The 23,757-nt window shown below is 37.5% G+C and overlaps 1 protein-coding gene and 1 long non-coding RNA gene across 3 annotated transcripts in view; one reads left to right on the top strand and one right to left on the bottom strand.

Moving 5' to 3' along the window:
* The window catches only part of larp7.L (La ribonucleoprotein domain family member 7 L homeolog), a 34,527-nt gene extending 11,165 nt beyond the window's left edge, over positions 1-23,362 (top strand). The window contains exons 5-13 of one of the 2 annotated variants that reach the window (XM_018251420.2): positions 1,054-1,218; positions 1,327-1,450; positions 2,448-2,822; positions 6,197-6,335; positions 14,576-14,712; positions 15,294-15,394; positions 16,740-16,899; positions 19,430-19,521; positions 20,552-23,362. In XM_018251420.2, the coding sequence (XP_018106909.1) occupies positions 1,054-1,218; positions 1,327-1,450; positions 2,448-2,822; positions 6,197-6,335; positions 14,576-14,712; positions 15,294-15,394; positions 16,740-16,899; positions 19,430-19,521; positions 20,552-20,632 (1,374 nt within the window). In that variant the 3' untranslated portion in view covers positions 20,633-23,362. The remainder of the gene's footprint in view (positions 1-1,053; positions 1,219-1,326; positions 1,451-2,447; positions 2,823-6,196; positions 6,336-14,575; positions 14,713-15,293; positions 15,395-16,739; positions 16,900-19,429; positions 19,522-20,551) is intronic. The other variant, XM_018251425.2, reaches the window with a different exon arrangement.
* LOC108710290 lies at positions 6,122-10,814 on the bottom strand. The gene is made up of 3 exons (XR_001934746.2): positions 10,661-10,814; positions 8,869-9,102; positions 6,122-7,298 (listed from the first exon to the last, which is right to left on the bottom strand). It is a non-coding gene; the product is annotated as an uncharacterized LOC108710290 (long non-coding RNA).
* Positions 23,363-23,757: the final 395 nt, after the last annotated feature.

Consider the following 23,757-nt stretch of genomic DNA (forward strand, 5'->3'; position numbering starts at 1 on the left):
CAGACCATAAAATTAACATCAAATCTAAAGAGTAGGCAGAGAAACTGCCTGCAGAAGTCCATGATTTGCTTTAGTTCTGTATATTCTGAACATAAAACATGAATTTAGCAAAGGCACTTATTAGAATGTGTAGCACATTTAAAAAGCCAGTAAGCTAGTTCCATACAATATTAAGTAGCCCTTGCAATACACTAAGGGGGTATTTATAAAACAAATACAAGAGGTCCTCTGCCCTTAACCCATTATTAATATATTTAAGACATTGAGACATTTTGTGCATACAGCTACTAAAAATGCCTTACCCTTTAAACAAAACAGGGATTGTTTGTCCATATATTGCAATATATTTAAACTGGCCAACTACGTCAAAGTCATCCCATATCTGGCCAGTCCTACTCTCAAATTGCATCTGATTCATTTAGAATTCTATTGCTTCATTATACATTTTACAAAGGGACTAAGTTTTACCTGCAATTTACTAGCTGCTTCCAAAGTAAAACTCCCAAACTTGGCTGCCCTTTTATTAGACACCAGTGGGATCACTGACTATGTCAGCTACAACAAGGAGATGGCCACTGCTTTTACTTGCTGAGTCTTTTTCTGGCGATTTTTCATAATTTTATTCTTTAATAAATGGCGACTATTCCAGGTTCCAAAGAATATTCTCGAGTATTTTCCTACTTGTTTTTTCACTGTGATATTTCTCGAATTGTGAAAAAAACTAAGTCGAGTTTTGACAAATCTGCCCCTTAATGTTATATGTTTATGCATGTATATGTTATTGAAATGCAGTTGATCTTGTAATCTGTTAATATAGTAAACAATGGAAGTTTTTCCATGAGCATTTTAGCAATGTGGAAGGTTTAAGTCAAGTCTTTGGCTTATGGGTGTAAATATACCCACTGGGGAATATGTACATTTACTCGCTGTCAACCACCTAAGTTCCATGAGCCTGATTCACATAACAAGGAAAGATACCTTTTATTGTTCAGGATACATTTTACGCCAGTAATAAATGTGCCTAATAAAATCACTCCTTTACTTATCTGTTAGGAACTGCTACCCAAAAATGTTAACCACAGCTGGATTGAGCGGGTGTTTGGTAAATGTGGCACGGTAGCCTATATTAGCATCCCACGATACAAATCCACAGGAGATCCTAAAGGATTTGCATTTATAGAGTTTGAGACTCAAGAACAAGCGGCTAAAGCTATAGAGGTAAGTCTAGTTTTTAATCTTAATTAAACATTTCTGTTATACATCTTTTATCTAAAGATAACTAGATATGACCATATTGACTTTTTTTTCTTTTGCTAACCTGATAAGGTTTTAAATAATCCACCTGAAGAAGCACCAAGAAAAGCAGGGATGTTTCCTAAAACAATGAAAAATAAAGCCCTTCCACCGGTCAGCATAACGGAAGGTAACATACCAGAGGGCTGTGGAACTGGTAAGAGTTGCCTTTAAACCAAGCAAAAAATATGTATCCGTGTTAATCATGCATAGCAATCATAATGTATTTTTTGTGTGATATTTCAAGCAGAATTTCTTTCTGTATCTTTCAGGTGAAGTTTACAGTCTAACTTTACATTTTAACTACATATACATACATACGCATTATGGAGCTTGTTAACATAGCAGAATGTACTTAAATTTACAGAAAAAAGTGTGGGGAGAGTATAAAAACTATTTCCAAACAGTGCTCTGGCTAGTCTTCAGTGGTGTGAGGTGGCAGTTTTAGGCTCTGTCTACCTATCTGTGAATGTATACCGGTTTGTGCACAAGCCATTGTTCCTCTGCCTGTTTGCTTCTCTGGTATTACTTATATCTATCTATATTTCTTGCATCAGCATAGGCAAGACTAAAGCCATACAAACTGTTTTTGACCACCAATATATACTATAGCATTTTGGGCTCTTACATGAGTATAAATTATGCATGCAATATTCACATAAACCAACTTGAGTTAATTCAGTTGAGGCACATAGCTCGTGCCCACTCCATTGCCCACTCTCCAATGCTTGGGATTCAGAATTTATAAAGAATATTTGTGTAAAATAATGCACCCGTTTTTCAAACATAAAACCATATCAATAGCACTGGGTTTTTGTTAAAATGGATTTTGGTAGCTTAGTTACCATGAAGTAGACACTATTGTCTTATTACAAAGTAGAATTCATTTACTCTTTCAACAGGATATCATGATGTATTTCAAAGCTTTTTAGTTAAGGGTTTGAAGATATAGATCTTGTGCCTGTATAATAAAAATATATAAGATTATAGCAAAAGTTTATAAGCTACCTCAGTGATTTTATCTGCACAATACAGCTGGCCTTTATCCTTCTCTAGAAATCCATTTTGATATATTCAATGAATTGAGCCAACCAATACTTTATTATGTATTTGGTTGAGGATAATCTTAATTATATATTTATTTTGACTTCTAGAAGAAAAGGAAAAGAAAAAGAAGAAGAAAAAGAAATCCAAGGCAAGAAAAGACAATGGTGAAAAGGCAGAGGAGGAAAATAAAGAGCAAGATATGGACATCGTTTCTGAAGGTGGTCCTAAGAGACGCAGGACTGTATCTGAGTGCTCAGTACCTGATGTACAGGAAGCTGATAAGCAGACTGCCAAGAAGGAGAAAAAGAAAAAAGAAAGAGCAGAGAGCTTTGATCAGTCTGAAAAAAGGCAAGGTAAAAGAAAGCGTAGCAGTTCAGAGGAACAGGACTCCTCTTCTGCTAAGCAGAAGAAAAGTGAAAATAAAGAACTGTCTCAGGATGAGAAGCCAACATCAACTCAAGAAGTATTACAAGAATGTAAAGGTATTGTGCCCAGCTTTATCGGCTGCAATTTTTATTATATGGTATGTTTCGGACAGAGTCGGACAATAATAATTTGATCTTGTGTATCTGTCAGATGATTGAGCAGGCTAGGAAGCCTAATGATCATTTGGAGGTCTACATCCAGCTCATATACACTTAACGTAGCACTCCTGGTAAATAAATTGAAATTCAGTGGCCTAGCACTTTAGCTACCAGAAATTGTGGAGATGCTATGAATAAAAACAAGGAAAAAAGACTCAAGAAGGGCTTCATTTAACTCAGGGGTCCTCAAACTACGGCCCGCGGGCCGGATACGGCCCTCCAATGTCATTTACCAGGCCCCCGCCCACGCTGGCAATTGCCCCATATTTTTTTAAAAAAAAATATAGAAAGCTCGAATCTGGCCTCCTGCTGGACTAACTATGGGCATTTGAACAAGCGGTGCATCAGTTATGTATGCGCGCATGTTCACATCGGCCCCCTGATGACGTCTCTGAGGCGTGCTACGCGTAGGGCGCAAGAGGCGCATCAGGGAGGGAGCGCTCTGGATTTGGCGCTTTTCCTGACATCCTAGGGCAGGCTGTGGCTGCGCATTTTGGTGGGCTGCAGGCTAAAAAGTAACCTACTGCTCCTCTGCCAACTGATCGGAATCTGCTGCTCCTGTCTCTTCTACTGCGCTGGTGAGCAAAGTGAATTGGGGGAACATGTCGGCCTTAATTATTCCCAAAACCCACACACACACTGTGCCCACCACCAACTTCTTTAATTTAATTTTACAAGGTTTCTTAATTTCTGTTTGCCCTATTTCTCTATTTCTTCCCCATTTTTTTTTTTTTAAATCTTGTTGCATTGCCCATCTCCATACATTCTCCCTTGCATCTCCTCACTGAATTAATTATTTTTACATGATTAATGAAGTGTTTTAATTTAATTTTACAATTAAACCCCAGAGCTCTCTTAATTTCTGTTTGCCCTATTTCTGCCCCATTTTATTTATTTTGCTTCCCATCTCCATACTACTCCTTTGCCTCATCTTTATATCTCTCTTTATCCCTGGGTATGCTATGATTTTCTTACTGGGAGTGCTTACAATGAATGTGTTAAAAATTGATTATATATGCTCACTGAATTATTTTTACATGATTAATGAAATGCATTAATTTTACATTTAAACCCCTGAGTTCTTTTAATTTCTGTTTGCCCTATTTCTGCCCCATTTTTTTTATTTTGGTGCCCATCTCCATCTCTCTTTATCCCTGGGTATGCTATGATTTTTTTACTGGGAGTGCTTACGATGAATGTTTTAAAAATTGATTATATGCTTATTGAATTAATTATTTTTACATGATTAATGAAGTGTAACAATGGATTTGTAGTCAATAAATGTCAATGAATTACAAGTTGATTAAATGGAATGGCAGTTCATAAAGCTATATGTGTGTGTGACTATATATAATATATATAGTCACACACACATATAGCTTTATGAACTGCCATTGAAATACTGGTAAGTTTATGTTAGTTAAAATTGTTCTTCATTGTACATTTTTTAAATAGTGTATTGTTTCTTCATGATTTTTTTTGCACTACCTGTACTACAAATAAGATATATGCAGTGTGCATGGGAATTTGTTCATTTTTTTTTTTAAACTATAGTCCGGCCCAGGGGCGATCCTGACCCCTCCGCCGCCTGAGGCAGCAGCAGTTGCTGCTGCCCCCCCTCCCCCGGAATTGCGCTCTTAAAGTACCAGGAGCAGCATTTTTGCTGCCCCTGGTACCTAGTGGGGCTCTGCCGCCTGAGGCGACAGCCTCAACTCGCCTCATTGGCGAAGCACCCCTGGTCCGGCCCCCCAACAGTCTGAGGAACCGTGAACTGGCCCTCTGCTTAAAAGGTTTGAGGACCCCTGATTTAACTGAAATACAGAGCTGCTTAAAGGAAAACTATACCCCCCCAAACAATGTAGGTCTCTATAGAAAGATATTGCATAAAACCGCTCATATGTAAAATCCTGCTTCATGTAAATAAACCATTTTCATAATAATATACTTTTCTAGTAGTATGTGCCATTGGGTAATCATAAATAGAAAATTGCCATTTTAAAAAATAAGGGCCGCCCCCTGGGATCGTAGGATTCACTGTACTCACAAACATACCAACAAACCATACATGTTAGGTCACATGAGCCAATTAACAGACAGTGTTGTGTCTTTTGCTTCCACACTTCTTCCTGTTATAGTTAGAGTTGAAGTATTTCTGGTCAGGTGATCTTTGAGACAGCACAGAGACCATCGCAAAATGGTGGCTCAAGGCAAGAGATGTAAAAGGGCAAGATTTACTTAAATATATATTCCAGTTTGGTAAGATTCTTTAATATGCCACTTAATATGATATGAACTATCTGTTCATATCATGTGGGGGGTATAGTTTTCCTTTAAGACCCTTTTTACTGTTTTGTATAGAGTATGCAAGTTCGCAGGCTTAGAATGACCCCTAACCACAAGTATAAAACTTGCCCAAACGTGAATTAAAAATAAGTATCTATATATGTATCTATCTATGTATCTATCTATGTATCTAATAAAACAAAAGCAGTATAAGCATTGCCTTTTACTAAACACAATTTAGAAGGATTGAATTATGGTATAGAGGTGGTTTTAAAGCGGTGGTTAACCTTTAAGTTAGTTTTTAGTATGTGTTAGAATGGTTTATCCTAAGAAACTTTTCAATCGGTCTTTATTTTTCATAGTTTTTGAATTTTTTGCCTTTTTCTTCTGACTCTTTCTAGCTTTCAAGTGGAGGGTCACTGTCCCCATCTAAAAATGCCCTGTAAGGCTACAAATGTATTATTGTTGCTACTTTTTATTAATCATCTTTTTATTCAGACCCTCTCATATTTATATTCCAGTCTCTCATTTAATTCAGGGCATCATTGCTAGGGTAATGTGGACCCTAGCAACCAGATTGCTGAAATTGCAGACTGGACAGCTGCTGAATAACTCAAAAACCATGAATAATGAAGACCAATTGCCTCAGAATATCACACTCTACATCATACTAAAAGTTAACTCAAAAGTGACAACTCCTTTATAGTGTTTAGCTTGAACCCTTTAAGAAGACAGACGCACACTTTTTTTTTTTTTTTTTGTGAAAGTGCACTGTTTCTGAAGCAACTCTGGAGGGCTCATTTATTAACAGGCGTTGATGCGGTTGCCAGAAGCATAATTTTCTAGCATGTAAAATAATACACAGTAATTGCTGATGTTATATGCATAGGCAACAGCAAATACACACAATGCAGTTTATCACCTGTGCAATTTAATGAATGAAGTGTTGCATAATAGTTTTTGCATCTTGTTGATCATGGTTGAAACAGAGGTCTCTACAGAAGAAGAGAAGGATGCAGCAGATAAGAAAGAAATGTCTGTGCCAAAAATGAAGAGGAAGCGGACGAGGAAGCATAAAGAAAGACACAGAGTTGGAGAAGAGGTTATACCTCTGAGAGTACTTTCAAAGTAAGTCCTTTCACCGTGCATTTAAGAACAGTTTTCAGAAGTGGAAATGTGCATATTGAGTGTGAAAAAAATATAAAATAATTTACGTCTACAACGACAATGAATCCGACAATAATTTTACATATTTTTACATTAAAAGCTTGTCTTTTTATAAGACAACACATGTCTTGTAAAATGTACTGTACATAAATATTTTGTTTCTTCTGTCTGGTTGTCCACACTCTGGGGATCAATTATCAACACTGTCAAATTTCTTCCTGGGCAGTAATCTATAGCATCCAGTCAGTGATCAGCTTTTTCAGCTAGTTGCAAGTGGAACAATAAAAGCAAACATTTAATTTCTTTCAATCAGTTACTACCCAGTTGCAAATTTGTTCAGTGTTGATAAATTGCTCCAAATGTCTTCCAGCCTTCATCATGGGGCGTTGGACTGTTCTTTTCTACTGTGGCAAGGAAGACTTCAGTAGTTAAATGGTTAATATTTACCCCATTTCAACTTGAGCAAAATATATTATTTAAAAATAAATTTTGCCTATTCTTTTCACTTAAAAATCTACATTTTATTTTATTGCGGCAAGTCTTTTTAACCAATTTTTACTAATTCCCCTGTAATTAGCTGCGCTGGTGTAACTAGAGATAATGAGCGCTATGTAAACAAGCTACACCCGCACTCCATTGTTGTTATAATTGCTTAGGTTTGTTTTCAGCCTCTTTGCTCAGCCATTAATGAGTGTAGCTTGGACAAGCTGTCCTTGGATCACAGCCTGACTGGACCAAAATTTTGATCTGATGATTCTTCTTGCTGCATGGTATGAAATCCAGAAATGAATTGGAACAGATCTGTTTTTTGTGTTCAGAGCTGATAAATGTCATTGGCCATCCATGTAGAGTGGAAGGCAGTGGAGCCACTTTTTTCTTCTGGTGTATATAAGCTAGTGCAGAAACTGATCCTATTCCATTAGCCTGAGAGTGAGGAAGAACAAGATTTAAAAAAAAAATATCCAAGATTGCCTTGTTCTCTCTTTACGGACATGGATTTGATTTACATTTTTTGGTATCTAAGAGGAAACCGTCTTCCTGACAAATTTTACCTTTACTGACAAGGGTCAGTCCGACAAGTTAAGGCACATCAGAGGTACTATGACAGTATCTCAGCCAATCAGTTATCATTGGTAGAGTAACAAAGAATGGACTTAAGTTGGTCATATAATAAAGTTATATGCCATTATAAATTTGACTGACCTGAGATTTACATAGCGACAGGATTTAGAATTCCTGTACTGATCCTTGTACACTTGGTCGTCATCAGTTGCAGTGTAGCAGGAACACCTACGGTTTGTTTGCCTCTACTTTGGTATTAGTATTCCATAAAGGTGGCCATACACGGGCCGATAAAAGCTGCCGACAGACCGAGTCAGCAGCTTATTGGCCCGTTTATGGGGCCCTCCGACGGGCTTCCCCGATCGATATCTCGCTGAAAGTCCGGCAGATGTTGATCGAACGGGACTTAAAATCCGGTTGGATCGTGGCCACATCTGTTCGTTGATGTGGTCCCACGATCTGACCGCCAGTTACACATCGTAAGTATGCAATCGTTGGGCCCTAGAGACCACGATCGGATCAGCCCGATATCGCCCACCTCAAGGTGTGCATATCTGGGAGAGATCCGCCAAAGGAGCGGATCTCTCCGTGTATGGCCACCTTTACACATGGCATTGCATATGGTAGATATTCATTATACTGAAACTGTGGTTCTCTTATATATAACCATTAGCCTTCAAGGTAGCAATAAAAATGCTTAGGGGAGCAAATCAATAAGAAAATCATTACAAAACAAGAAGTTGTTTAATTTATAGAAAAATAAGGATTAAGTTGCTACCCCAAAGATCAAAAAAAAAATTGTGAGTAAAGAAAACTGAAAAAGGTTTCAACATTCAGTTTCTTGGCATAAGTAATTATGCATATGCATTTTCTTATAACAAAAAACCTGTATGGTTTGTAAAGGTATGTTCATTCACTGCAAGAAAGCGTGACTTTGTATAGCTGGCACTCTGCAGGCAGCCACCATTGCTACAGTGCAATTCTACGTAATATAGAACAGAGTTTGCACAGGTTCAATAGTAGCTGAAAACAGACAGTGCAGTCCCATGCCATGTTATCCTTCAGATAGTATGTCACTCATTAGCTGGAACAAGTTGGACACATAATGAGAAGTCATATCTGCCAAAACATAAAGCACTTACTATTGGCTTATTAGCACGTGCCTCATGTTGTCAGCAGAAGTGGCTCCTTTTCTCTAAACACAAACAATAAACCCTAAATGTACTTTGAAGTTGCATTAAGGATTCCCCAATACTAAAACATTGGAGCACTTACCCTTTTTAAAGACACAGAAAGTACACCGATGTTAAAGTAGTGGGGTAATCTTCCTCTTCCATTAATTGTTTAATGAACCCATAGCCTAGCAAAATCCTTTTAACTGTATGGAGTACATTATCTAGGTTGTTAGCCAATCATCTCTATAGGCATTTACCTTGGTCATTAATGTTGATCATTAAAAGCATCTAAAAGAATCCAAATGCATACTGCAGAAAAGGTCCATGTTCCTAGGCAATTGGAGAACTTTGGCATTGCATTGGGTGGCTGGATCTTCTTTCACCAAAACATTGAAGCACTTGCAGCAGTACATGGGAAAAAGTCCCTCAATGTTTAAGTGTAAGGAGATCCGTGGTGACAATTGACTGAAGTTTCTGGTCCATCTCAACATCTGTAAGAGAGTAAAGAATACTGAATATTAAACGGTTAACCTGATTATAATAAATTCCGGCTTCTGACCTTTAGCACTCAATGTAATACAGTCAAACTAGCAGTCTGCAGTTTAGGTAAATGCTATTACTGTACAGCTTATTTACCGATTTCATTAAACTGATATTATATTCCAGATTTTTGTTAAGCATGCTATACAAAAATATCAATTCCAATAATGGAGGCCATGTTCATAAAGCAAAACACTTGAAATAAGACATCTACATCCATCTAGCTGCAAATCCTAGTTTTGTTGCCTTTGTTATGTGTTAAAATACCAAATACCAAATATCAAGTCATAATATGGAAGTTTGTTCCATGAAAAATAGGATTTACAGAGCTAAGTGCCAGATCGAGTTTGTTGGCAAACAAATACTTACTGAAACTCCATTTTAGACTTGGAACTGAATGTTAAGATTTATTTTCAAAGTTGTGGCCAGTAACAGGTAACATTAGGGGGTTATTTATCAAAGGTCGAGTTTTAGAGGGTTGTGAGGTTTTTTTATACCTCAAATGAACTCCCAACTCGAATGTTTTCCGATTTAAGGAAAAACTCAAATGGGAAAAGCTTGAAAAAAACTTGAATTTGAGGTGAAGAACCCAAAAACTTGAATTAACAGAGTTTTCGGCAATAAAAAATAAACCCGAATCAATTTTTTGAGCAAAAACACCCGAACATCATGAAGGCTACACACATCTTCAAATGGTTGAAGGGACACTTCCATTGACTATTACATGACCTCAACAGGTTTTACCTGCAGTATTTTCAGATTCAAGCTATTTCCAGCTTCTGGATATAATAAATCTTGAAAAATGCAAGTTTTTACTAGAAACTACCCTTGAAAACTTGAATTTTTCAAGTAAAAATTAACTTGCAGGAGATTTATAAAATAAATGATGATAATGACGAGATACAGGTATGAGACCTGATATCCAGAATGCCCTGGACCTGGGGTTTCCGGATAACGGATCTTTCCGTAATTTGGATCTTCATCCTTAAGTCTACTAGACAATAATGTAAACATTAAATAAACCCAATAGACTGGTTTTACTTCCAGTAAGGACTAATTCTATCTTAGTTTGGATGAAGTACAAGGTACTGTTTTATTATTACAGAGAAAAGGGAAATCATTTTTAAATATTTGGATTATTTGGTAAAATGGATTAAATAGGAGAGAGCCTTTCCTTAATTCGGCGACCTCATACCTGCATACGTATTACCACCATTATAGCCTATTTCTAGAGTGTTTTTGAGCTGTAGCCTCAAAAATTATCTTTTTTGCAGACTTTAATTGTATACAAAATTGTGTGTTTTCACACAAAATTCTTTCGCCACAGTAGTAGCATGCTGTACTCATAATTGTGATGGTGGTATGGGCACACAGCCTAGAAGGCTGAACATGTGGAAAACATGTGGACTTGCAGAAAAAAACCCCAGAAATCCCAGCATTCCAAAATGTGCATAAACCATTTTAACTTTAAAATTTAAAATGCACCTTAAAAAAAATCATGTTACTCACCTGAATTTCTAGCCTGGAACTGGTTTTCCTCCCACACCTTCTGCTTCCTTGCCTTGCATTTTATACTTGTCCCTATTTCTTGGATGAATCAGATCATGAGGAACCTTCTGAGTTGCCTTTGTCATTGTAATGTAGATGTATATGCAAATTGTAGAATTCAGGGTGGCTCCTCATTTATCTGGTTTAACCAGAGGATAGCCCCATTAACCCTGCAACTGCCACAGTTGCTTTTTTCATTCATTCTTACATAGGATGGAGACTCTTAAAAGACCTAGAGGGGTTAAAGGTCCTATCAGTCTTGCATTTTATTTTCCTGAGGCAAGTGTACACAGCAGTGATCCTTCCCACACACTAAACCATTGTGTGTAAAGAGCTGGGTTGTGACCACATACTATATTTAGTTTGCACTCAGGTTTCTAGAGTTCCAAAATCCAAATCAAAAGGTGAAATAAATGTGAATGATTTCTATCTTCACGCTGTTTGCGTTTTACATCTTAATTGTGCCAAGCGGAATCTTAGTTTGTACAATGTTATATGAAGAGATCTTTGGATACGCACAATATAGTTTTCGTAAACTGTAAATCTCTTATAATGAACTTGCTAATAAATAATAAAAATAGTGATTCCAAGGCACGCCGAAATGTTTCCCAGCACAGACTGGAAAAAAAAGGGCATGAAACGCAACAGAACCTTTCCTTCCATATCCTCTTTAATCCAAGTGCTTGAGTAGGTGTAGAAGAAAGAATATCCTCGATTTATATTATATAAGCAATATAAAACTATTGGCGTAGAATTTCACGGAACAATGGATCCAGTATAATCTAATGCCAGTTAGATACCCATGCATAACACACACTGTTAGTAGCAGTAGACTTTTGCCAGTAAATCCGCAATGTAATGTTCATTTTACTAGGAGTTTTGGTGACATCCTATAGCTTAATGTACTATTGCTTTACTTACTTAAGTTGTATGCCATAAGTGTGTGGTCTGAGAATAAACATGCTGACATACAAACATAATTAATACAAAATAGACTTTTAAGTGGGCTTCTAATAATCCCATAGGAATGAACAGCGAGTGGGTACGTTTTTCTGTGGTAAACTCTTACATTTTGATAAATCATGCTGACATTTGATAAACATACTGATATACAAACATAATTAATACAAAAGAGTCATAACCACACTCCTTCCCGCGCTTTGTTGTTCTACAGATACAACTATGTGCCATTCTGCCCCAGCTTTATAATCTTGTGTTGTTATGCTGCTTTGATGATTGTCTCCTTTTCCTGTGGCCAGTCTTGTGCTCTTGAATAGACCCTTCTAACCGCATTCCCACCAAAGCATTTTTCTCTTTTCATTCTCTCCATTTATTTGCTCCTCTATATCTTACAATGTCCCTGCCACATCCCCATTCATTTGCTAAAACTTTGCTATTTTCCCCCTTCCCCCATTTGTTTCTCTTACTTAATTTCCCCTCTCCGCTTGCCAGGTTTTGTGTGTTTACAAATGTTTATCTTATAAACCATTAAAGCTTGACACTGTATTCTTTGTGGGAATACCATTATTTTAACCATAGAAGTTGGTTATTCCCATCTGATATTGGTTAAGATTGAGCATTTTACTAAGGGCAAGATTTGATTAAATGGGTGGTTCATTATTGATTTTTTTTTTTTTTTTTTTAAGTATTTGCCTCCTTCTGACTTTCCAGCTTTCAAATGGGGGACACTGACCCCATCTAAAAACAAATGCTCTGTTAACGCATAGACAGACGAGAAGATTCGGGGAGATTTAGTCGCCCGGCGACAAATCACCTCTTCTTCGGGCAACTAATCTCTCCAAACTGCCTCCCCACCGGCTAGAATATAAATCGAGAGCAGGATGGCACTCTGAGTACTTCGTTTTCCAAAGTTGCCCGAAGTTTCCTTGTGAGGCAACTTCTGGCGACTTCGGAAAACGAAGAGCTTTTAGTGCCATCCCGCTGGCGACTTCATTTCTAGCCGGCGGAGAGGCAATTCAGGGAAATAAAGTCATCCTATAAAGAGGCGATTTGTCGCCGGCTGACCAAATCTCCCCGAATCTTCTCGTTTGTCTCTGCCCTAAGGCTACAAATTTATTGTCATTGCTACTTTTTATTACGCCTCTTTCTATTCAGACCCTGTCCTATTCATATTTCAGTCTCTTATTCAAATCGATGTAGGGTTGCTAGGGTAATTTGGACCGGATTGCTGCAACGGTCACCCTAAAAAGAGGCGATTTGTCGCTGACTGTCCAAATCTCCCCGAATCTTCTCGTTTGTCTCTGCCCTAAGGCTACACATTTATTGTCATTGCTACTTTTTATTACTCCGCTTTCTATTCAGACCCTGTCCTATTCATATTTCAGTCTCTTATTCAAATCGATGTAGGGTTGCTAGGGTAATTTGGACCGGATTGCTGCAACTGTAAACTGGAGAGCTGCTGAATAAAAAGCTAAATAACTCAAAAACCACAAATTATAAAAAGTTCTGAAAGATGAACCACCCCTTAATATTATGTCCCTATACCACATGAAACATGTGCCAATAAATTTTACTGAAAATTTTAAATGGAATTTTCTTATATCAAATATCAAAAACTTCAGCAATCAGAAATGTGCATCTAAGATTGCTTTTATTTGGCAGATAACTCCTCCAGGTTAGGGCAGTTTTAAATGGGTGAAAGAGTTCCGCTTGTAGTTTTATAGAATTGAAGCTCTTGAGCACAAAGGTCAGTGTGCAGTTCACCATAATGTACATGTGCTGCTTCCCAATATAAACCATCAAGTGGCTTTTCCAAGAATCCTTGTTACTGAACCAGTTCATGGCAGTTAGCTGCAGCCAATTCCTCTGGCAACAAAAGAGGTTAGTGGGGCTAATTAAATGTGACAAGGCTTGATAGATTGACTCCATTAACTCTTTCTTGCCCCTATTGTTTTAACATTCCTCCCTTTGCATGCATTGTATCAGTGGAAATAAAGATAACTGCACAAATGCTGTCCTGGAAAATAATAAATTTGCATGTAACTGCTTTTTTTGCTTTGTTACAAGAAGCCTACTAGGTTATGGTGTCACGGGAATGATAGTTAAATGGTTATGAGTAATACAATCTAATAAAATTACATTTTCTTAGATCTGTGCCCCCCTCCTTATAAATACACCTACATAAATAGAAGCAGTGGACAAAGAAATAATTTATTTTACAGGGCTGTGAAATCTGTTGGTGCTTTATAGTCATGTGATATTATTATTACAGGCACATCTGTTATCTGGAAACCCGTTACCCAGAAAGGCCTTCTCCCATAGACTAAATTTTATCCAAATAATCCACATTTTTAAAAATGATTTCCTTTTTCTCTGTAATAATAAAACAGGACCTTGTACTTGGTCCAAACTAAGATATAATTAATCCTTACTCAAAGCAAAACCAGCCTATTGGGTTTATTTAATGTTTACATTATTTTCTAGTAAAGATCCGTTATCCGGAAAACCCCAAGTCCTGAGCATTCTGGATAACCGGTCCCATACCTGTAGTAGTATTATTATTATTATTATTATGATTATTATTATTATTATTAATAGTAAACTGGCACATGGCTTAGACCATTCACAAATAGAGGATTAAACTTTTAAATTGCCATCAATTTTTTTAATCATATTTTAGACTAAAGCCACTTAGAATCACTCAGTACTGATTGACTAAGATAGATAGATAGATAGATATATATATATATATATATATATATATATATATATATATATATATATATATATATATATATATATATATATATATATATATATATATATATATATATATATATATATATATATATATATATATATATATATATATACTGCAGAATTTTTCTTTTAACACTATATTATGCTCCTCTCCAGGGCAGAATGGTTGGGCTTGAAGGCTGAATATTTAACACTGCAGCGAACCAGCATGGCCACTCTCAAGAAATCAATGAATGAAATGTGTCGTATCTCTGAGGAGGAAATGCAAGGCCTTGATATTAATAATGGAAAAGGTACTTTTTATAAACCTGTAAAATAAATATATACAATGTATTCCCCTCCTGATCCATTAGAATCCTGGGTAATTGTGTGAAAACAAGGAAGAAGGCACTTGCTTTACATGCGGCAATTCTAATGGACCAGATGGGCAAAGGAGATTTCTCTTGACGGACAAACTTCCCCGTGTGTCTTTGCCCTTATAAGGCCTTTTTAAAGTTTTATCTTTTAATTAAAAAATAGACAAATAGATAATCATCTCTTCTTCAGCTCTAATAATATGTGGCAACTATAGTTGTAGTAGAGCCTGTTTTATATCTTCCAAATCTGTATAGATTTATTAAAAGCCTTTGAGCATGAACAGGCCCTAAAGACTAAAGGGGACCATATTAAGCCTATCGTTGAGAGTCTGCGTTAGCTGCATGCAAATACATGTGTATTTTTATGGAGGTAGCTGACTGCGTGCTCAGAATATTTTATCATGTTTTAGTTAACTTGATAAATTTACAGACAAATTAAATGTAATAACATTTTGACCAGTAGTTACTGTTTATCTCTGAAATGCTTTCTCAATTTTCCATTTACTGTGTGGATTTAGTGGAGACTGTGAAGAATGAGCCACTGGGACCACAGTTTGTGAGTGGTGTTATAGGGAAGATCACAAGTTCAGATCCTCTTCAGGGACGCAAATATGTTAAGGTAAATGGTCTGTCTTTCTCTTATCCTGATAATCAAGAGTCTTTGCTGTGAGAACTGCTTCTTCACTTTCTGGGTGCATACAATTACTCCCTGCATTCCTGCAAAGATTAACACTTTGTGAAACAGAGGCAAGCAACACTTTATTTTGTCTTGACACCACAGGCTAAATGTAAGCTGTGTCTTATTGCATATAAAGTAAGCTGTTACTGTAAGCTCCGTACAGTGCAATTACTAGTATATCACGGGGTGACTTGTCTCCTCATTTGTCATTGCCCTTAATAAAATGAGATGCAGCTGATTACGAACATTGGGCAAATTAGCTCCCGGGCAGTAACCTGTAGCTGACAGTCGGTAATTATCTTTGAGATTTGCAGAAAGCAATTTTAAAGCAAAATATTTGATTGATTGTCATGATTTTTGGGACTAGTACAAATATACGCTTCTGAGATGCAGCGGTGATCAAAACAGAGTGGGTGCCATCTCCATAATTGGGATGGCTGTTTTAGAAATTGTATTCACCTTCTTAAGAAAAGTATGGGTACAAATGGGTATAAAAGCTGTCAATTGTGTTCATATCACTTTTTAAAAAGTCTGTGCTTCAGATAATTCTTTAAATGTAATAAGGGTAAGTTATTTAATGGAGAACTAAAGTTTTAATCTCTAGGGGGTGCGAAAATGTTAGGCACCCCCTAGTGTTTAAAATCTCTTACCTGATACCCAGGGCTGGTGCTCCTGTTTGTTAAAAACTACCCTGGCCCAGGGTATTTCTGTAAAAGAGCACTATTGCCGCCATCTTTTCCTTTAATTTTGGTCCATGCATGCGCAATAGAATAAAACCAAAAGCCAGCTTTTTCACTCTAGTGCACATGCCCATGCCCAGAGAAAAGGAAGAAAGAATGTGCCAAAGAATTACTGCAGAAATACCCCAAGCTGCTGCAGTTTTTTTACTAACAGGAGCACCGGCCTGGGGTATCGGGTAAGCTAATACAATCACTGTAAGTGCCTAAGAGTAAGGCCACACGAGGAGATTCGGGGGAGGCAACTTTGGGCGACTATTGAAAACGCATCGCCGCGTGTGCATTAGCGCAGGCTACTTTTCATTCTCGCCTATGGGGAAAAACGCAGAGGCAGTTCGGGGAGATAGTCGAGCAAAAGACAAAGCGATTAGTTGTCAGGCGACAAAATCTCCCCGAATCTCCTCGTGTGGCCTTACCCTAACTAATATTAATCCCCAGGTGTCTCTGTCCTCAGAATTCACAGCAAAAAGCCCCCTTCCCTGACTGTCCTGTACTAGTGTTTGTATGTGAATATGATGATGTATACAAACTAGTTTCTCTTTTAACAGGATGCATTTTCGGGAGTGTGTGAGGTGGTATATGTGGACATGCTGGAGGGTGATACAGAGTGCCATGTTCGGTTTAAATCTCCGGAAGATGCTCAGACTGCATTAAAAGCTCGCTCTGATCTGCAAGGCAAACACAACTGGAAGCTACAAATTCTCTCAGGTGCAGTACACATTGCATTTCACCAGTACATTTAACCATAAGACACACTGGAGCGCATTTATAAACTTTGTGCAGTGAATGTATTTGCCCTGCGCCTGGTTGTATTTATAAAGCTGAATAAGAGTAGTACAAACTGAATTGCGAATTTGTTTTTCGCACTGTGAGGGGCATATTTAAAAATGGTCGAAGTGAATTTTCGAATTTAAAAGCTTCGTATTTCGAACTAATTTTTGGGTACTTCGACCAATAGGCCTAAATTCGACTGATTCGAAGTAAAAAAGTTCGACTTCGCCACCTTAAACCTGCCGAATTGCTATGTTAGCCTATGGGGACCTCCTAGAACCTATAGCCAACATTTGGCTAAGTTTTTAGAAGTTGAATTAAAATCGTTCTATCGATTTAAATCGTTCAAATCGTTTGATTCGAAGGATTTCATCGTACAATTGAACGATTTTACTTTGACCGAATATGCCCAAATTCGATAAAAAAAACCTTCGAATATCGAAGTAATGCCATTCGATGGTCGAATTTCGAAGTTTTTTACACTTCGAAATTCGACCCTTGATGAATCTGCCCTGAATGTCTATAAGAGCTTTTTAAATATGGCAAGAATTGAGAATATTCATTTGCACACTCTGGGGCAGATGTAAGAAGGGTCGAATATCGAGGGTTAATTAGCGCAAATCCTGCGATCGAACGATCGAAGGATTATTCGTTCGATCGAACGATTAAATCCTTCGAATCGAACGATTCGAAGGATTTTAATACAACGCTCGAAGGAATATCCTTCGATCAAAAAATCACAGGCAAGCCTATGGGGACCTTCCCCATAGGCTAACATTGACTTCGGTAGCTTTTAGCTGCCGAAGTAGGGGGTCGAAGTTTTTCTTAAAGAGACAGTACTTCGACTATCGAATGGTCGAATAGTCGAACGATTTTTACTTCGAATCGTTCGATTCGAAGTAGTAGTCGAAGGTCGAAGTAGCCCATTCGATGGTCGAAGTAGCCCAAAAAACACTTAGAAATTTGAAGTTTTTTTTAATTCGAATCCTTCACTCGAGCTTTGTAAATCTGCCCCTCTGTGTTTGAATTATGCCACTACTTTGGTGGCGGAGAAAATACTCGCAAAACAGTTTTGCAAATTGTGAATTTACGTTACGGTAAAAGCTATTCACATGCATAACCTCCTTGCACAGTGGGCACACTCACGCAAACGCCCGTCTCATTTGCAGAAGTTTATTTGCAATGCGAATTAGCAAAAACCGGAAAGGCAGGCAGTGCAATATTTTAGCGTTCAGGAAAAAGCATGGGCAATACAACCATTTGCGAATTAATATGCTCTGCTCAGATACAGTATAATGTGTTTGTTGTTGAACAAGGATTAGTAATTTAACGTTGTGATTGTTCTGCCAGCCATGGTTGTGGATGTTTTAGATTTCAGTCATCACCTCGTAGTAAAGCTCTAAAGATTCCATTCCTGATAGAATGTCAGTACCTGGACAACATTCCTTTTTGTGTGTATGCGCTATTCTAATTTCCTATAGACGGCCCCTACCTTTTGTTTGTGACCGCACAGGAATGTATTTGTAACTGTACTATTGGAGCAAACACTTGGAAAGGCCATCGTCCAGGCTCCTAATTGTTTATAAATGACCTGGTCATTGCTTTTGAAACTAATCATTAAAGTGTTAGCTCCACAAATTAGCATGTGAAGGAATGCAAGGGAAGGAAGAGCAGCAGAGAGTGAATAACATTCTTACCCCCTGGGCCTGTCCTATTATGCTGCTTCTTGCTGATCTTTTTCTGTTACAGTAACCATTTGCTATTTTGCCCAACCTCATTACTCCTCAAAGAAAGAAATAAACTGTAGCTCTGATGAGAAAAATCCATACTAGATAAATCCAGACAATGAGCCACTGGATGTTGGACAAGCTGTGGAGTGCCTAGTTAACCAATAAAGGCACACATCCACCGATTGTTTTAAGCTGTTGGGGGGCTGAAAATCTTTAGAAGAACGAGTACTAGAAAGTGGGTGAACCTTCAGATCAAATGCCAATGGACTAAATAGAGGAGAACTCGTAAACACAAAATAAAAGACCTGGTTGAGCCAATATTGGTGGTTTGGTTCCCCTTTTATATATATTGCTGCACATTGTTGAGGTCTTTAAACCTTTCTGGAGAATAACCAATTATAATACACAAAAGCCATGAATATCCTGTAAATTATATCCTTATAAACGGTGAGTTCTGATGTCATCAGTTATAAACGGTGAGTTCTGATGTCATTTCTGTCACATGACTCATTGAAATTTGTGTATTATAATAAATAAAGTACCCCCAGTTGTAAAATATGAGGATATTAGAAGTTACCTCGGAGTTCCATGACCTGTATAAAAACACTCGGCCTTCGGCCTCGTGTTTTTATATGGTCATGAAACTCCTCGGTAACTTATAATATCCCTATATTTTACAAAGGGGGTTACTTTATTCACTATATTCTTTTTTACTTTTTCTCGTGATACATATATAGGGGATAATGAGCAACGGTATTGGCAGAAGATTTTGGTAGATAGGCAAGCAAAGCTTAACCGTCCCCGGGAAAAGAAACGTGGCACTGAAAAGGTAATTTGAACTGCTTGTTTATTGCTTAAATAAAATATATCCTGTGTCATATCTTTGTTATTTTCCCATAAATATACATTACAATATGAGTATGTATTTGGCAAATGGAACACTCCTTGAATGCAAATTTGCATTTATATCTAGTAGTGGGAGCTGCTTAGTTATTTAACTTGCCTAATGGATTCTATCTATTAAAGGGGTGGTTCCCCTTTAAGTTAACTTTAAGGATGTTTTAGAACGGTCAACTCTTAGCAACGTTTTAATTGGTCTTCATTATTTATCTTTTATAGTTTTTGAATTATTTGCCTTCTTCATCTGACTCTTTCCAGCTTTCAAATGGGGGTCACTGACCCCATCTAAAAACCAAATGCTCTTATGGCTACAAATGTATTGTTATTACCACTTTTTATTACTCCTCTTTCTATTAAGCTTCTCCTAATCACATTCTTGACTCTCATTCAAATCAGTGCATGGTTGCAAGGGGAAATTGGACCCTATCAACCAGATTACTGAAACTGGAGAGCTGCTGAATAAAAAGTTAAATAACTTAAAAACCACAAATAATAAAAAATTAAAACCAGTTGCAAATTGTCTCAGAATATCACTCTCTACATCATAATAGAAGTTACTTTAAAGGTGAACAACCCCTTTAACGGCCAAAAGGTGGTACTGCAATTACTAAAAGACAACCCTATTGTTCAGTAAATTGTACCTGCAATAACCATGACCAAACTTACTCCCTGATACGGCAGAGCATAAAAAGAGGAACTTTTTTTTTTCTTTATGCTGATTGTCACATGACACTTTCAAATAGAATAATCATGTATATGGACAGGGCCTGTTTGCTCAATATATCAATTAGTATTCACCATAGGAAGATCATGACTTTCACTGTGTTGCCTAAAAATCAAGTGAACTCTGCAACTCGCTTGTATTTCACTTGATTTGAGTTAATTTGTGGTATGAGGTATGGTATGTGTATGCCATTTGCTTACTATGAGTATTATGTATACTGCTCTTATTTCTCCAGCTGGTAGCCAAAGCAGAGAAGATGAGACTGGCTAAGGCACAGGAGGCAAGCAAACACATACGATTCGGTGATGGCGTCTGAAAATGCAGGGATTGTACTTTCATTGTTTTTTTTATTTTTTTCGTTTATGTTTCTGCTTATGTTTTTGTCATGCTAAATATTCCTGCTGATTGATGCTTATATCAGGCTCATAAGGGCTCCATATTGGAGTTTCTCATGGAGATGGAGTTATCAGGCCTGCTCAAAATTACAATCGGTGACAAAAACAAATCTGATTATATGTATGACAACCTGCTTTCTACCAGCTGTTGCTGACAATTGCTCCTAATATCCCTCTGTCTTTTTTAGCTTTTAGAACAGCTGGAAGGCTGCACGTTGTGCTTCCTTATACAGCAGATTTTAAATGGTTTATGTTGACTTTTTGTTACGAGTCATAAGCACAGGCTTACATTTAAAGGGAATTACATTTAATAAAAAAAATCACCTATAAGGTTTAAAAATTGTGTTTGTTTTTTCATTAAGGGAAGAGACACACGCTGCTATTTCGGGAGATTAGACGCCCAGTGACAAATCGTGTCTTCTTCGGGCGACTAATCTCCTCGAACTGCATTCCCACTGGCTGGAATGTAATCGCTGGCGGGACGGCACTCGGAACACTTCGTTTTCCGAAAGCCAAAGCGATCCGAATACCATCCCGCCGGCAATTTATATTCTAGCCAGTTCGGGAAAATTAGTCGCCCGAAGAAGAATCAATTTGTCGATGGGTGACTAATCTCCCGAAATAGCAGCGTGTGTGTCTGCCCTTAAAAGATGCAAATTTTATTCTGTGATTTCCTTTTAGGGAAAGTACACACTGGACTATTTTAGGCAGCGAAACCTAAAAACACAGTAAAGCTTATATTGCCTGACAAACAGTTTTTGGTCAAATCTGTGGTGGGCTGTTTAGGTGATTTTGTGCCCTGTTTTTTAGACTACATCAAAAATGAAATTTGATTTAGCTCCTTGTGCGATTACTCTAAATACCCAGTGGTTTTATTTCCTCTATTGCAAAGATTTCTTACATCGCACCTACATGCAGCCCTCCAGCAGTTGCGCTACAAGTGCAGTCTGACTGAAGTGATGGGACTATGCAGAGGTTTAGCCTTTTTCCAGGAGGGAAGTAGAAACATGAGTACCTGAAATATGCTTCCCTTTTTACGTAACCTTTTCACCAATAAAACCTAATTGCCATCGAATACATGTTTCTTTTATTTTTCTATTTTGCATTCACAGATAAACCTGTTTATGTTCATGACATGATCCTTTGAGCCTGTGACAAAGAAAACTAGTCATATGAAAAAGTTTGGGAACCCCTCTTAATTCTTTGGAGTTTTGTTTATCATTGGCTGAGCTTTCAAAGTAGCAACTTCCTTTTAATATATAATATGCCTTATGGAAACAGTAGTATTTCATCAGTGACATAACGTTTATTGGATTAACAGAAAATATGCAATATACATCATAACAAAATTAGACAGGTGCATAAATTTGGGCTGTTCAGTTAAATTTGATGGCTGCCGAGCAAGGACAGTCTGCTTCAAATCATCCCATAGATTTTCGATGATATTTAAGACTGGGGACTGTGACCATTGCAGAATATTGTACTTCTCCCTCTGCATAAATGCCTTTGTAGACTTCGAAGTGTGTTTAAGGTCTTGTTGGAATATCCAACCCCTGCGTAACTTCAACTTTGTGACTGATGCTTGAACATTATCCTGAAGAATTTGCTGATATTGGGTTGAATTCATCCGACCCTCGACTTTAACAAGGGCCCCAGTCCGTGAACTTGCCACACAGTCCCACAGCATGATGGAACCTCCACTACATTTGACAGTAGGAATGCTGCCGTTCTTCCGCCATGCAAACTTTTTTTGTTATGACCAAATAACTCCATTTTTCTCGTCAGTCCAAAGCACTTTGTTCCAAAATGACTGTGACTTGTCTAAATGAGCTTTTACATACAACAAGCGACTCTGTTTGTGGCATGAGTGCAGAAAGGGCTTCTTTCTCATCACCCTGCCATACAGATGTTCTTTGTGCAAATTGTGCTGAATTGTAGAACGATGTACAGATACACCATCTGCAGCAAGATGTTCTTGTAGGTCTTTGGAGGTGATCTTTGGGTTGTTTGTAACCATTCTTACAATCTTTCGCATATGTTTTACAGCAACTGTGCCTGTGGCCTTCCATTTCCTGATTACATTCCTTACAGTTAAAACTGACAGTTTAAACCTCTGCTTTTTGTAGCCTTCCCCCTAAACCATGATACTGAACAATCTTTGTTTTCAGATCTTTTCAGAGTTGCTTTGAGGATCCCATGCTGTCTCTCTTCAGAGGAGAGTGTTGCCAGTAATCAGTATTGAGCAGTTACATGCATTCAAATTAGCAAAATTACAAGGGTACCCAAATTTTTGCACAGCCAGTTTTTCACATTTGATTTAATGTTTTAAACACCCCAGTACTCAGATGTTCTTGCGAAATTAAAGACATACCACTGTTATCTTTTTTGTTGAAAGTGGACTAAATTATTATGCAGGCGGAGAGGGGTTCCCAAACTTTTTCATATGACTGTAAGATGTGCTCTCCTAACCCTACCCTTCCTATCTGTTTAGGTGTGAATCAAAGATTTTGGTTTCTTTTTATCCTTCTAGCCAAGTAAAGAAAAATATTATTTGGTTTTGTTAATGGTTTTGTTAATTATTTTGTATCAGAAATTGAATATGTTGTTCAGCTAACATGTTTCCTATAAAAAATAAAGTTCTTTACATGGTATGTGTAAGTTTATCATTATATGCTAAATACTTTCCACACACATGCTATGAATGCTGTCTAATGGCACTGGGATTGGAAGGGGTGATGAGTGGTATATGATGGCCATATACAGTTCAAATAATCTGTAAATCTGCCCCTCTTGGCAACATATTGGCCCATATATGGGGCCTTCCTCATAGCCTAACTGAAAATCAAAAAAAACTGCGGAAGCTTGGAGATAAAGTGAAAACAGTAGAAATGATTATAAAATTAAAAAATGATTTATTAGGACATGCATAGCAGAACACGTTTCTTGCATGGTGAGGCACTTACTCACAGCCTATGAGTAAATGCACCACCATGAACAAAGTGCGTTAGGCTATGCATTTCCTAATAAATCATTTTTAATTTTACAA

The sequence above is a fragment of the Xenopus laevis genome, chromosome 1L, assembly GCF_017654675.1.
Source record: "Xenopus laevis strain J_2021 chromosome 1L, Xenopus_laevis_v10.1, whole genome shotgun sequence".
In the NCBI taxonomy this organism is placed as follows: domain Eukaryota; kingdom Metazoa; phylum Chordata; class Amphibia; order Anura; family Pipidae; genus Xenopus; species Xenopus laevis.